At 41.2% G+C, this 15097-nt stretch overlaps 2 protein-coding genes across 13 annotated transcripts in view; one reads left to right on the top strand and one right to left on the bottom strand.

Moving 5' to 3' along the window:
• CCDC83 (coiled-coil domain containing 83) overlaps window positions 1-10933 on the top strand; it is a 30188-nt gene extending 19255 nt beyond the window's left edge. For all 3 annotated transcript variants that reach the window (XM_080375870.1, XM_080375869.1, XM_080375871.1), the window contains 3 exons: window positions 764-849; window positions 2338-2522; window positions 4357-10933. In XM_080375870.1, the coding sequence (XP_080231996.1) occupies window positions 764-849; window positions 2338-2522; window positions 4357-4548 (463 nt within the window). In that variant the 3' untranslated portion in view covers window positions 4549-10933. The remainder of the gene's footprint in view (window positions 1-763; window positions 850-2337; window positions 2523-4356) is intronic.
• The window catches only part of PICALM (phosphatidylinositol binding clathrin assembly protein), a 71196-nt gene continuing 66510 nt past the window's right edge, over window positions 10412-15097 (bottom strand). For 6 of the 10 annotated variants that reach the window (XM_080375856.1, XM_080375858.1, XM_080375860.1 and 3 more), the window contains one exon: window positions 10412-11881. In XM_080375856.1, coding sequence (XP_080231982.1) covers window positions 11867-11881 — 15 coding nt within the window. In that variant the 3' untranslated portion in view covers window positions 10412-11866. Of the gene's footprint in view, window positions 11882-12846; window positions 12948-15097 lie in introns of those variants that run through there. The other 4 variants (XM_080375863.1, XM_080375864.1, XM_080375865.1 and 1 more) reach the window with 1 other exon arrangement.

The following is a 15097-nucleotide window of genomic DNA, read 5'->3' as shown; positions in this document are numbered from 1 at the left end:
GGGGATACTACTGGGGCTTGGAAATAGTTTCTCTCCGATTTAATTGACTCAGACCCAGCTTCTCCATCCAAGTGCTGAGTAATAGATTTTTCCTTTAGTGTTGGCAAAACATTCAAGGATGTGAAGATTAATATGCAAATATATGGGGTTTTGCAATCTCAAGTGGAACAGATGACCTGGTACTGAGCAAGGAAGAGGCCTTGGGATAGGTCTGTCTGTAGATGTGTCTGTAATATTAGTTCCTTTGTATTGCAATTATTTAACTTGTTCCCTAGAGAAAGATTAATTTAGCTGCAAAATGCAGACACTAATGATATTAAAACCACGGTGTAACAATGGGAATGATCCATCTTCATTTATCCAGTCCCAGCTCAGTGTTTTTAGCCATATTGCATGAAAAAGTTCCAAGTCTAAGAAATGACCATTTTTCTCTCCTCTCCAAACTTTGGATTGCTTTTAAGCAAGAGTTGCCAGCTGTGGTTTGAGTCTTGGACTGACTGGAGACTATAACATTTGTTTTCCTTTAGTCTCATGGACATAGTTGAACTTAGGAACGAAGAATAAAAAAAGAGCAGCTTATTAGCCACTAAGCTACCTGGCTGCCTCCATTGCATTTTTAAACCATTGCGCGTTTGTGGTTAAGCAGGCAAATGGCTTTCGGAAAGAGTGCCCTTCCCATCACCCCAAAATATTGCACAGAACAATTTAGAAAGAAAATTCAGACCTCTAATATAAGTATCAATTTATGTTTTTAATTTCATAGGCATTTGTTTCTTACCCAGACTGCTGGCTTGCAAGATGAATTTCCTAAGGATGAAATGAAAGAAGCAGAGTATAGAAAACATGCAGGTAATGCACATGCCAGCAGCTTAGAACTTATAAGTTACTGAACATTTACATACTTTTATTTTCTTTTTTATCAAACTGCCTGTTTGACATGGTGATTAATTTCCCACTTAATTGCAGCCACTACAGCAATGACAGACTGCAGTTTGTGTTAAGAAGACAAAACCGCAATCTACCTGTAATACAGTTTTAAAATTGAAGTTGATGTTTAGATTGTTGAATATAATTACTGATATAGAGCTAGCCTGGCATGTGGTTAACAGGATTGGCCATCTTTTATGCAGATATGATTCATATCTTAATCAGTTCTTTGCTGATGCATATCATCATAACTTCATTGTATCTTGTCCCTGAGAGGACACTCTTGAACTCTACATGGGCTTTCACTTGAAGTGTACATGCACTTTACATTCATTCAGCTCACAGAGATATACTGCAGTTAGATTAGAAATAAATCCCTGGCAAGAGCAGATGAAGCTACGTGGAGCTCAGCCTGAGCTGAAAATCTTGGTAAGCAGTACTGAATTTTGGGCTGAATCTCAATCTATTCTGGTAGGTGTGCCCTGGAAAAGAATATACCATTAGGCAAGAAGGACCATGTGACTGTACTTATCTAATTAGGGTGGCTTTTATGTATTCTTGTTTTATTTAGGGTGGCTTTTTATGGATTCATGTTTTATTTTATATCTCTGTGTGAGCAGAAGAAATAGGGGGCAAAAGGACAAAATTAAATCAAAGGGGTAAATTTCAAAAATTGAAGCCATACAGTTATGGATACTGTGAACAAGTTTGTTGAAGTTCTGATCAGTTCCAGCCATTGGTGGGCCTTTCTGGAACCATCAGGCACCAGCAAACATGTTGACTAAGATTTCTGAATTAGAAATATGTTTGCTTCAAACAGTTCAGCTCTATCACCTTTGCTAGACCTTTACAAATGTTACTGGGAGAAGTAGGTTTTGTTTCAGTAAGCTGGGGTCAGGACATTGTCCCGGGAAAAGTCCCAGAATTGCCATCCTGGGAAATCATGAACTGCAAATGTGAGTTCTTCAGGGGAGTTATAAGTAGACTAGCTGTGTTTCAGGAACTTGGGTATGTGTAGATATAGATACATGGATATACTAAAAAATTATACTTCTTTTTGCTGCCTGTCCTGTATTTTTTTTCAGGGCTATGTAAAATTTAAGTTGAACTGATAAAAGCTCTTTTTTTTTTCCTCCTGGCCTGTCCCACAGACCCATTACTTCTAACTTCCAATCAATTTCAGTCCCTGAGCTTGATCAGAAATTGTGAACAGAAATAAATATAGAAAAATCAGTGAGCAAAATCAACATTTGGCTTGGATTGCCAATTAAAAATCCTACCAAGCTGTTCTTTGCATTGCACTGGCCAAGCCACATTAAAGATTGCAGGCAATGCTCATATCATGTACTAATTCTGATTTTCATAAGGCTTAATGATTGCATACACATCAACGTTCTTCTCTTTAAAAAGCAAAGACAGATGGAGATGAAAATCTCAGAAGTGACACGGTCTCCTGTCAGAAAAAGAAAGCCTTTCCAAAGATTCAGTCTAAAACAGAGAATGAGAAGCCTCAAGACGGTGATGAGGAGCTGTGGGAAAAGTCATTCACTCCAACTGTTGATAGTTTGTTGTACAAAGCTGAAGAAGATTTCCAGGTACGAGTTAAAGTTACCGGGTCTTTCACTGACACAAACATCTTTCTGTATGGAGCATGAATTACTTCCAGGAGCGTTCTATTCCCAGTGGTGTTATGGCAGAGAAAACTCCAATGTCTTTTACCTAGTGTGCCACTCAGATGCTTAATCATAGGCATCTGGTTCTATATGAGATCGTTAGGACACTCCCTGTCCTTCAGATGCTGGGCCAAAAGAATATAGGTTCTGTGTCATATAGGCCAGTCTCACCTGGACGTTTTGGATGCTTTAGGGCATTTCTCGTAGCACAAGATGCGCTATTCTGGCAATTGAATGCTGTCCTAGGAATCAGCATATGTGAGTGTCAGGATGAAATTCCCCTAGCAAGAATCCTGAGTGTCAGCTAGTGACAGTTTTCTGTGGTATTGCATAGAATTGTTTGCTTGGATGTTGGTCCTTTAGAATTTATGTTGCATAGTAGCATTAAATGTTCAATAAGTAGTTTATTCCTTCAACAGAAAGCTAGGATGAAGGTGTTCCTGGGTGCAAAATACAGGGGTTGAGAAAATAAAAAGGTACAGGTTATATGTAAATAAGCAGTTTGTGTGGCTCTCAAAAGAGGTGGTGGCAGCTGCTTCAGGAGGTCTTCAGTCCTGGCTTGCAAAAAGATGTTTCCTGGGTGCCTTTGATACTACATTCTTGTTATGAAAACTTGAATACATTTCTTAATAAACTAACTATTCTTAGAAAATATATTACTCTACATCATCAATTTCTACTGCAAATTAAAGATGATACAGCCGTGGTGCAGACTGCAGGGCTTGCTGTGTAAAGATACTTCTCCATAATGTTTCTTTACTCTTGAATATTTTATTCAAACTTACTCATTATGGAGTTTAAAGAGACACATACACACACACACAAAAATAACCCCAGCTACAACTCTTTTTCTAGTAATTTGGCATTAGTTTGATTAATACCATGCAACTTGTCTTCAGAGAAATCATCCTGTTGCCTTGATCAGAGATAACATCAGGAGTGGCTCCGTCGTAACAAAAACGTTCTCTGCAAGTGCTTGTTCCCTTGCAGCTGTTGCCTTGGGAGAGGAATGCTAGCTTTACTTCTTTCTTCCTGCTGTTAGCACTGCACAGCCCACCCTGCTGAGGGCCGTAGGTGCTGCTGACGTTCTTGTACTTCCTAACAATGAAGGTATAACTGCTGACAGTGGAGTTGCATTGGCAACTATTATGAAAGCATTTACTAAAGACAGGTGATTCAAGGGCTTGCACTGCAGGGTTCCTTTCCCCCTCTCCCTGGCCCTGGCTCTGCGGGCCTGCTCCTGCCCTTAGGGAATGCAGAGTGCACATCAGCCTTTTCTATAGCTGATTCAGTCCCTAACCCAGCAGAAAACCTTGCCTTTTTTTCTCCTCCTGAATTAGTTTTCTGTTGGGTTATTCAACCAAATTGACTCAGAGGTTTGGAGAAGGCCAGAGCCAGAACAGCCGTGGTGGAAGCACATGGCTAAGCTCGGACCTCTCTTTTGGCAGTAGTGAACTGTTGGATTAGTTTAATTCTTCTCACAGAACTGAACTTGAGAGCAGAATTTAGTTTGCAGAGAAAGTGTCATCAGTGAAAACACACAGGAAAAGAAGAGGGCAGCATGGCTGCAGCCTCCTAAGCTGAGCTGGCTTGTAGACCAAGCCCATTAACACTGATGCTACCAAACACAGCAAACCCAGGGCAGCATCTTTACAGTTGCTTTTAAAAAGAAAGTTGCTAGGTTTTGGTTTTTTTTTTTTGAAGAACGGTTGCTTTTCTATGTAATTGCAGAAGAATTATATTCTTTCTTCTTAAGGAATACTTAAAACTGGGTCCTCTGGAGACAAAGCTAATGTGTGTGGTTGGAAGAGCCATGCCTATTCATGAAGAACCAGAAGAAATGCCAAGCAGGAGCCACACAGAAGATGGTGTTATTGGTAAATCAGATGGGCACATCACAGCCCAGATGATCAAGGCCTTATCTAAAGAGAAGGTTGGTGAAAAATAAACAAGCCGTGCTGTTAACGCAAAATGTAACATTCTCAGTTCATTAAATATTTGCTCTGTTCTACAAGAAGTGTGTGGTGCTGGGCTTTGTGGAAACTATTTTTGAGTGCCTGAATTGTGATTTACACATACAAGTTGAATGAGAGGTATGTCTGTGTGCAGACGGCTAATTGAAAGGTTGCTTCCCTTACCACTGTGAGCACTCTCGTGCACTTTTTTTGGCTTCTCAGTCCACATATAGCTGCTCAGATAGCTAATAAAGGATCATAGTTAATATGTAGGTTTTGTGGTCCCCACTTGCAGTCTGTCAAATGTGGAATTCTCTCTTGATCAGACACAGAATGAGTAAATACAGGCTGCCATAAAACACAGAACTGTTACATACTTTGCTAAAACAATGTAATTTATCCAAGCACAACTCAACTATTGCTAGAAATTGAATGTTTAAATGCATTTTATCTGTCTCCATAAAACCCCCTTAAATATATCGAAATAACAAAAAAAAAAAAGGAAAAAAAATTAAAGAATCATGAAAAAAATTATGAAAGTCTTAAATTGTTATTTTATTTTTTTTAAATTGGCCAAATACATTGTGTAATCCTGTATCTTTGGTTTGTAGCTGGTCTGTATGAACACAGTATCTTAGTGCATCGATTTAGTGAGGGGGTTTCTATGCTTATTGTACAGCCTGGACACTCTACCAGGAGTACACAATGCAGGTTTTTTCCACAGGCACAAGCAGGCTTCCAACCTATGCATTTCCCTTTAGAAACTTGTGAAAGCATTGAATTATCTGATTTAAAACCTTAACCGGTTAATCAGCTGTTTGGAACAAAGCTTTTTTAAGAAACTTTTTTTAAACCTTGTATCAATGTAATGTCTCAGCTTACCCTGTACCTCGGTCAAATTTTTCATTTTCCAGTTGAGCTGAGATATTGCTGCCGAGCAGGCATCTCCTTGAGTCACAGGTGACTCGAACTGTACTCTGGGATCCGCTGACTACAGCTCCCCAGAAGCTGGGCTCACAAGTAGACACATAAAGGTCAGAGCCTCAGTCGCAGACTGAATCTCACTTGCATTGCCATGTAGCAAACAGTGAAATGAGTTTCGACACGTCCCTCCTGTAACCCGAGTTACCACAAAGACTGAGGTGACTCCTAGCGCTCGGGTGTCCCAGAAAATGGGGATCCATGCTTACGAGTGGTGTTGTCACCACAACAGACGCCTCCCCTCAGCTACACTGGCTTTCTTTGAGTGAAATGCAAGCCCCATGAAATGGCTTACTTGAAAGAGAGATTAGTTCTGCTCAGTGATTAGTTTAGCTTTTCGTTTAGTCACAGAATTAGAATATGGCTTATGCCGAAGAGCTTTTCAGTCAAAGAAAGGCCTCCTCTTCTTCCCACCGCTCCCCAAAGGGCATTTACATTTTCTAGTGATGTGAACGTAGGGCCCATCTCTCTAGGCTTCTCTTTGCCTATGCCCATAATGCATACCACCATGTGTAGGGCATATGGCAGGACAACATAAACTTGTACCTTGGAAAAAAGAAACTTTGCTTCTTCAAGTCACTGTTTAGCCTTTTACCATAAATGCCTGTGTGGGTCAGAGGCAGTTAAAAAGAAATCTGAAACATGCTAATTAGGGTACAAGCCACAGGCAGCCTGGCAAGCCAGAAGCAACAGCCTGTAACAAAACATATTTAGTGAAGTGTCCCAAATCCCCTTGATTTCTATAGGATTAGCGTTAAAGCCAGTGTGAGGCTTTTATATGGAGAAAGCAAATGGTCTACAGCAAATGAGGCATCTGGATTTGATACATTTGTTACAGGAAAAATCTGTCAGAAATGAGCAACATATATATATAAAACAGAAGGCTGATCAGCCCACTTTCTGGCAGCATGGCCAATGCTTCCTACTTAAACATGGGAGTGAAAGTGAGGGTTCATTACTCCAGTTAGGACAAAACTTAAAGCAGTCACCCTCAAATTCCCAGAATGATGAAAAACATTTTCTTTACTGTGTTTCTGTTGCACAAGAGAACCATGAGACACTACTTAGGCTACAAGATGCACAGAAGTGTCCATATCTCCAACTATAATCCAAGCAAACCCTCAGTGGAGCTGGAGTTATGTATTTAACTGGCACACAACGCTACGAAACTTGCAGTTTCAACAGGGGGAAAAAAAACCTCACAAGTGTTCACTGGCAATTTAAAGAAATATGAGCATCACCCAAGTTGCGTGTAAGTGTGTGGTAATAAAAGCCATTCTAGTAGAACTAAAGTCCATGTGCTGGAACTGGGAAGTATCAATCCATCAAATGCCTAAAAAGCACAATGGCACGGGGTGGGCTGCACTGCAAGCCTGAATCCACTTAAACGATCAAAGGAGCTGCTTACCTCAGCACACTGCTGGTTTGAACCCTCTCCGAGCAATTTCCCTGTAGAGTCAAGCAACTGGACCGTATCGCTTTATAGTCTGGCTGCGCAAGGATGATCTCTCCCCGGCCTGGGCTGCAGGGAATGTAGGTTACTTAACTTCTGGTCTGTTTTTTGAGAGGTTTGCAGCCTCCACTGCAGCTAGGTTATATAACAAGTCAATCTGTCCACAGGTTTAGACCTGCATGTTTTGGGAAACGAGGGTAGGAGACTTGTTCTGCAGCGTTTGTTCTTGTTTGGCTGCTTTCTGAGAGAGAAGTTATTAAACGCTCTGCTTCTGTGGGCTAAAAGGAGTTTGCCAGAATAAGGTCAAGGCAGAAGCTAATGGACTGAAAAGTTACACTATAGTGACAAGCAAGGAACAGAAAATCTAATGGCATTAGCATCTTAAGCCACTGATGTTTTACAGCTGGATGTTCCTCTGCAAAAGACTTCCCCTTGGATTTTGAGTCCACTATAAAAGTAAGGATGCTTCTTTGTAATACTACACTTCAGAGCTCGTGTTCTGCAGACTACCACAAACATTGTTGTTTTAGGACAGAACAGGGTAACAAGACGCCAATAACTGTTCTCCTATGCGGCCCGTTGAATATTGCTACTGAGCCATGGAAAACCAGGATTTGACATGGTACTGGACCTTTTCCTCACTTCTAGTGATTGAAGTGCAGCAAGGGGCTAAAATTGTATCAAGTAACACTAGACTTTATAGAAAAACAGTCCTCGGGCAATCGCTGTAGCTGGCATGGGCAAGTTCAGCAGTTACCACCCTCAACAGAGCAGAGATCCATGCTATGAAAATAAACCCGAGACCCCAGCTCTCCCTGTATAGCGCAGCTGCCGGATACCCAGAGCAGTGTGCTTGCATTCCAGCACATTTTCAGTACCATTATCAGCTCACACAACAGAACCTTTAAGGAAGTTGGCCGTTTGTTCCAAGGCTTTTTGATCTTCGCCGTAGGAAATTTCATCAGCAGAGAAGCAAGGAAAGAACTAAGAAATGTGACTGATCTTGGGCAAGTCATCTCCCACAAGCGAACTGGATACAGGATTTACTCAGCCTTCAGCCATAAACGGGTGCCAGGTGGGTGGCAGCAATGTTACACCTTCAGGGGAAGCTGCTCCGGGTTCTCTGCTCATCTAGCCAGGACAGAGCCTACTCACCAGCCAAGTCCCCTCATTCTCCAGTTCAAACATAGAAAACCTCAGTAACTCACAGATTTTTCTTGTTAGGCACATTCAGCAAAAGATGTCAAGACTGTTTCTGCTCCCTCCACTGCCGTATGGGAGAGCTGCAAAGGGCGAGTCAGACTGCCAACAGGCCAAGGAGAAAGCTCGCTCTTAGCTTACACGTGCTCCCACAAACATTGCTTTTTCTTCTGCATTCATTCAGCACATTTCTTCACTACCCCTCACATTATCTTCTCAATCTTCTGCTCCCATCAGCATTTACTGTCTTTCCCAGTGTTTTTGGCAGCCAATTCTCATTTTTCTGCCACAATCTTTATCTCAATTATGTCATGGCTTTCAAGTTGCAATTAATTTATGTCACTACAGAATTTATACCAGGCTCTGGAAACAGGCCTTTTTTTTTTTTCTAATAAAAGATGCAGGGCTTCACTCTGCCCCTGCTTCTTGCTGCAGGGCTGTTCAGCAGCTGGGAGTTTCTGACTTGTTCCTGTAGCTGGTTGAATGGACCCTCTGATGTCATGTAAAGTCACACATAAACACAGACTTCAAACATTTCCTAAGGTTCAGTTTAGTTTGTGACTTTGAAACAAAGAGAAGTGGCAAAAGAATTTATATTTGTCTTCAGATAAAGATTCTACATTTGGGCTTTCAGAAAACACTGGAAATTACTAGCTGTTCAGGTGCTTGCTCTGGCAAGAGTAGCTGTCTCAAAAGGTAAAGCCAGTTGTTTTCATTTATATACATCTGATCAAAAATTATTGTGGCTATTCTGACATGCTAGTTTCCTTCACAAAGCTCTAAAAACGCACTACATCCTCCACCGCTTCCTACAGCAGGCAGCTCTCCTAGACAGAGTTTACTTTTCTAGATTAAACAGCCTTTGAACTCAATTTTGAAGAGAACCAGGTTTTCACAACCAACCATTACTGAAAATGGCCGGTAATTCAAAAGAAAAATGTCTATGACCTATGCTTTAAAATTAAATTACAACTGAGTGTTATTCCAGCGATACTGAAAGCAAACATACTCATTAGGAACAAAGCAAATGGAGAAATAATCCTCAGGAAAACTCTCAAGCCAGTTTGTCTCTGAAGAGTAAACTAAAAGCAAGGTTTATTAGCCAGGCTGCCGACAAGAAAGCTTAACCTGCACAGCAGCTGTGTCGAGGAACACAGAGCAACTCTGAGTGAGCAGTGAAGGGTAACAGATGAATTCCTCACCCCTGCAGAAGAGATTTTTCCTCTATTGGGGATTTCTGGCACCTGCATGATTTGCAACCTCAAGTCCACAGCCCCACAACAGGGGTCCAAGGGATCAAAAAGATCCAAGTCCTAAGGAAGCAGATCTATCCTCAGTCAACAGCCTCAAACCAGCCTGAAACCACTGCACAGAGAGAATCACAGACCTGAAATGGTGACGAGGTTGTTTTCTGTTTTTATCGTAACCTAGCGCACTGGACTATGGAGGAGGAAGGTCGACCTCAATCTTTCACACAAGCTATGGACTGTGTTTCAGAACAATTAGTGCCCTCGTAGTTACCAATGCAGCTAATTTTCCTGAGTGTGTACCTTTTTTCCAGCTGACCCCCAATTCAGACAATTCACTTTGATATTTTTAAGTGCGAGCAAAAACTAAGAACTAGTTCTCCTGTGTTAGTCCCACAGCCACAGCGTAATTTGTAGGAAAGCACTGCATATGTTAAGCAAACTGCATATGAAACTCCCCAGATTATATACTCTACAAGTAACAGGTTCAGGGGATTTTTTTATTCATGCTTTTAAAAGAGAGATTTTAAATCTACTGATCTGTACTGCTCATTTTATGATGTACATCTGCCATGACAGGCCTCGGGTAGTTGAGAAGAAGTAAGCTCCACTTCTATCAACTCTCCCTGTGATGAAAACCAGTGTCTACTGACAGATGATGGTCTCAGCAAACCACCCAAATCTTCTCCAGCATTTCCTTCTGCTGGAAGATCAGGGAAGACATCTAAGTAATTTCTGGGGCATATTTATGCTCCTCGCTCAGTTATAAACAGTACAAGTTTATTGCCATGTGTATTTTAAAAAACTAGAAGAACGTGAACTACCACATTAAAGTAAGGAATCCAGCTCTTAATGAAACAACTCAACACAGTGGAACTACAGCCGCCTACTACAGCCCTGCCGGGAAGAGGCTGCGTGGATGATGTCACTCGCAGACTCACAGTGCCGCACTTCCTGTAATACAATATGCACATATGAAATACATTTGGTATTTTATTAAGTAAACAAAGCAATTATCAGTGCACATTTTAAGCAGCAAAGAAAAAAAAAAGCACCTCAGACTTTCATACCGTAACAAAAGTTCTGTGGAAGCTGCATTTTATTTGAAAATCCACCCATTTGTGCCAACATACATTTTAATATTTTAAACAAAAATAGAATCTGCAGAGACAATGCAGCAAGTATGCTTAATTCATGTACAGAATTGCTTTCATATCACTGACTATCCTTCGGAAGGCCCCACTCCACCCAAAAGTTATGATGTATTTACACAAAGCACCGATCAACAGTGCTACTTTAATTCTTCATTAACTAAACACCCACTAGACGTACGTAAGGAAGCTATCTCCCCTTTTTTACTTTTAAAAGGTACATAATCATAAACGTGGCACTAGCCAAATGAAAAGGCTTTCCCCAACACACACCACCTCAGTTTTTTATTTTATACTTTTTTTTTTTTTTTTACAGAAAAGAAGGAGTCTTAAAATGAAAGCAATTCCTCACATTCATTTTGGAAAGGCCTTATAATGTCAAATGTAAAAATAATGACATGCCAAGCACAAAGCAATAAAGTTCCTTCCCAATGCACTGATGCTGAATTAAAAATGTAGTGCTTCTTCTAGTCAGTTAACTGTTCCCTTGCAAAATCCTAGGCACAGAATTGACTATAAGGATTAATGCATTTTACAGCTCTTCCCTAATTCCCATATACACTGAGAATTCATTAGATTCAGACCTTTAAAATATTTAGTGCTCTGTATGTCAGCTGAAAAGCATTCTGAATCAGATTCATTCTTTGTGGATAAAAATCAGACATACTGTATACATCCATACTTATTTTCATAAGGAGGTTTTTTTGATACAATATTAATGTTAAATTGATAATCATAAATAAATACAAACAATAATACATAAGGAATGTCTACTGCAAACTGAATATATAATTTTTTTAAAAAAAGTTAATTTCCATTACTGCTGTGCCTACATTTGTGAGGACTGAAGAAAAGGTAACTGCAGAATTAAGAGTTAGGATTTGACCCTCCCCTGCCCAAAGTCTTGTTTTGAGTTACGGTAAAGGACACATCTCCATTCCAGACAGCATTTCCAAACTCCAATCTCAATTTCCAGAATAAATGCTTCTCTTCATATGTTACCGATTACGGGTATTACTAGGAAGCTGAAAGATTGACACGTTAGTCACCAGGACAAAAAAACCCAGATCTTAGTCTTAACCCACGGCAATTCTTGGCTTTGTACTGTATATTGATGTTTTCTTACGGAGTTGTCCCAGGCTCCTTCATTGGTCTTCATCATTTCACTGCGTCATTTAAAGGGAGAGTGAGAGACTGTTGTTCATTTCTTCCTGGAAGTGGGGGTTTACTGGTGAGCACATCTTTTTGGAAACGTTCCTTTCTCTTCCATCTAACACAGTTACATAAACTGAATCTGGAAAGATTAAAAACCATCGTGTTAACATCCAACAGAATGGACTTCGCTATAAACCTGTGTTTTCACAAATTTCCATTCTTCATACGCCCAAGCTACCCCGAGGATCTGAAGTTTTGAACAGAAATAAAAATTTTACAAAATCAGGGCCAGAAAACAACCAAAATCCACCAATATGTTTTTCCAACTCCACCAGCCTTCAGAACATCTCTTTGCGTTAAGCTGGCTTGCCCAACAATAAAAAACCCTACTCCTCCACACAATGCCATCGCCAGTGGCAGTGTAACACAGAACACCACCATTATGAAGAGAACTCAAGGTCGATTTTCGTGCTGAACCAGAGGAAGTGCACAAAAGAGGATGCTGTGTGCAGCAGAGCCTACTCTCTTTCTACTACATATCCCTGAAGTTTTTGTACCTTCACTCATTTTAGTATTTAATTCCCACCCATCCCCGATTGATTAAAAAAAGAACAGAACTCCTCCTGTGCACATCTGTAGCAAAATTCACCCTTCACCACCAAGAAACACGCACCTCCTCCTGCATAAAGCAAACACTTTGGTCGAGCAGTCCGGTAAAGTGCACGAGCAGACTGCCAGCAGCAGACAGGTGTTTGTTGCTAACCACAAGCTAAACATTTTCCCGATGAAGTGGTAAATACCAGGTAGTACCAGCTCCTTCTCCCTAACTGCAGCAAGTGCCATGTTGCCGGCACTTGCAGCCCAGAAGGGAACTCCCGAACTTCATTTCCAATGGGCTGGAGCAAAATGACCTCATCGTGCCTTTAAACCGCGGCAGCTAAGTATACAGAGTTTCCAAATCGCTTCCACAATGCTTCCAACTCAACATGGCTTGTTTTTATTTTTTCAGAAACAGATCTCGTCATGTTAAATCTTGAATTAGAACTTTAAATTTTGTTTTATATCACAAAAAACAGCATCTCCCCAGAATAATGGACAATACCTAAGTTGTTCTACAAGAAATCCTGGAGAGAGAGCTCTGCAAAGGGATCCTTTCCTGAGGCTCTGTGAGGACTCTGACTGGAAGGGCTGGATGCTGCAGACAGCTAGTAGGAAAGACGACAGAAAGGGAAAGAAAGAAAAAAAGGTCTCAGAATGACAGAATATGAAAGCTGAACGTGTAGTGAAAGAACATGGGGAGGTTAAGAGGCAAACATGGCAGAAATCAACTACTAAAACAAGGTGTTTGGTCACATGGAAAACAGAAAGCCTCTTTAATGGTTGGTGTAATGCAGGAACAAGCTGGGCATGACCCTCCGGGAAGGAAATGTCAACTGGCACTTGCCAAATAAGCAGATAACCTTGCACTTTGGCAGTGGCTTTCTTTGCTAAACATTAAGCCCGACTCCTGTGGAAAAGGGTAGCACTCTCCCTGCTTGACTGGCAAAACTGTGTACTGGCAGGGAGAGACGAGGCTGGGAGCCTGGCAGCTTTGCAGACACCTTCTCCAGAAGAAACAGCTCTCAGCATCTTTTCCTCTCAAAATAGGGTGTGTACAAAAAGAGGCTGGAGAGTAGATAATGGATAATTCTCAGTCTGAGGCCTAGAAGGAGAACACAGGATATATTCTGGGGGTGGGGAGGAAAAAAAAAATTGTAAAAAGTGAGAGTATGTCAACTGCTGCTATTTTAGGTGAGGACTGAAGACTGAGACTGATAGTTACACACTAACAAACCCCACATCCTATAGCCACGTATTTAAAAAGCACCATACTACCAATTCAGCCACATAAGCACATAACTGACAAGTAGGTAATACCTGCCTTCCGGCCGCTGCTGCTGGAAGGGACCGGTAATCTGCAGGCTGTAACTGCAGCAGTATGTGCTATTCATTGAATTAATTTTTTTAGCTGTTTTCTTTTTTAGTGCCTTCCCAGTTATAAATGGTGCTTTATTAAAAGTCTATTTGCCCCCACCTTGTAGAAGGTGCATGTTTTTTGCAGTTACAAGTAAAAGTCAGCTTTCTCCATTGCAGGTCCCATCACCCTAACGGTTTTCTCACATGGAGTCACATTAATCGCCTGTGCATACTTGCACTTCATTCCCTTTGCAAAAAACATCATATGGAGACGTATTTCCTTTGGAAACACTGAATGCCTGCCCACCGGCACAGGACAGGGAACACGCTTATGGGAACTGCTTGCAGAAGTGCCCAGAGTGTAAACACTGCCATTGCAAATTTAAACTGTTCACGTCAATATCTATCTCAGAAACCACGCGAGGAGGAGTTCTCTCAGGATCAGTACTCTGTCTGGGTTGGAATCTACATCCCTCTCCCACTCCCAATGGGGCACTCTGATCCAGTCCCCGTAAACAGATTACAGAAAAGTCATGAGACGGAATGGGAAGCGCTTGAGAAGCAGTTTCAGGATGTCAGAAGTTCCCCTTTTAAACTTGGTTCTTCCCTTTGGAAAGCCATAGCTCAACACACCCCACCGCTCTCCAGGATTTAAGCTGGACTAACGATAAAAACCTAACAGTCATGACTTCAGCAAGGCATGCCTGCTGCAACTTGATTTCATGAGACATTCTTCCTCTTCGTGGTCAGAGGGCTTGAAGTCACATGTTGCAAGTCCTGTTAAATCAAGCTGGCAAATCTCCAATTGATACCAAGTCCAAAGTAATGCCCCAGTTTGAAAGCAGTGTGGAAGGCTGGTAGGTTTAGAGCTCTGTCATTTGTGCAACATCAGCATGTAACCAGAAAGAGAGGTGAAATTTCAGGAAAGCTGTTCAGGTTAAATACTGGGGAAAACCTTGACAGTTCTACTTCCTAGACGCCACAGCCAAATTCAGACAAGACATCGGATCTTACAGTAAATACCTATCTTAACAAAAAAGGAGGCCTAAAAAAATAAATGCGGAAAGTATAGTTAGACAGTTTCCTACACTGCATCTATCCAGATTACTGCTTATAAATATATCTGAAAACCAGAACCTACCTTTAGCAGTTTCTAAGGAGAAGCATTTAACACAGCAGCGCTGGCCATCAGTTTCTTTAGTGCTAGTACACCTACAACTGTGAATTTACCCTTACAGCCCAGTGCCTGCGTGATCTGAAATGTAACATACTGTGCTGGATCAGGCCCAAAGCTTAGTCTCATCTCCAGCAGCAGTCTTCTCCCTGCTTTCAACAAAGACAAAAACTCCCTGGAGTCACAGTAAGATGGAAGAACCCATCTGTGAGCAAGGGTTGTGCT

The sequence above is a fragment of the Falco punctatus genome (assembly GCF_963210335.1).
Source record: "Falco punctatus genome assembly, chromosome: 2".
In the NCBI taxonomy this organism is placed as follows: Eukaryota; Metazoa; Chordata; class Aves; order Falconiformes; family Falconidae; genus Falco; species Falco punctatus.
The sequence above is the reverse complement of the archived record's forward strand: the minus strand, read 5'-3'. Positions and strand labels throughout refer to the sequence as shown.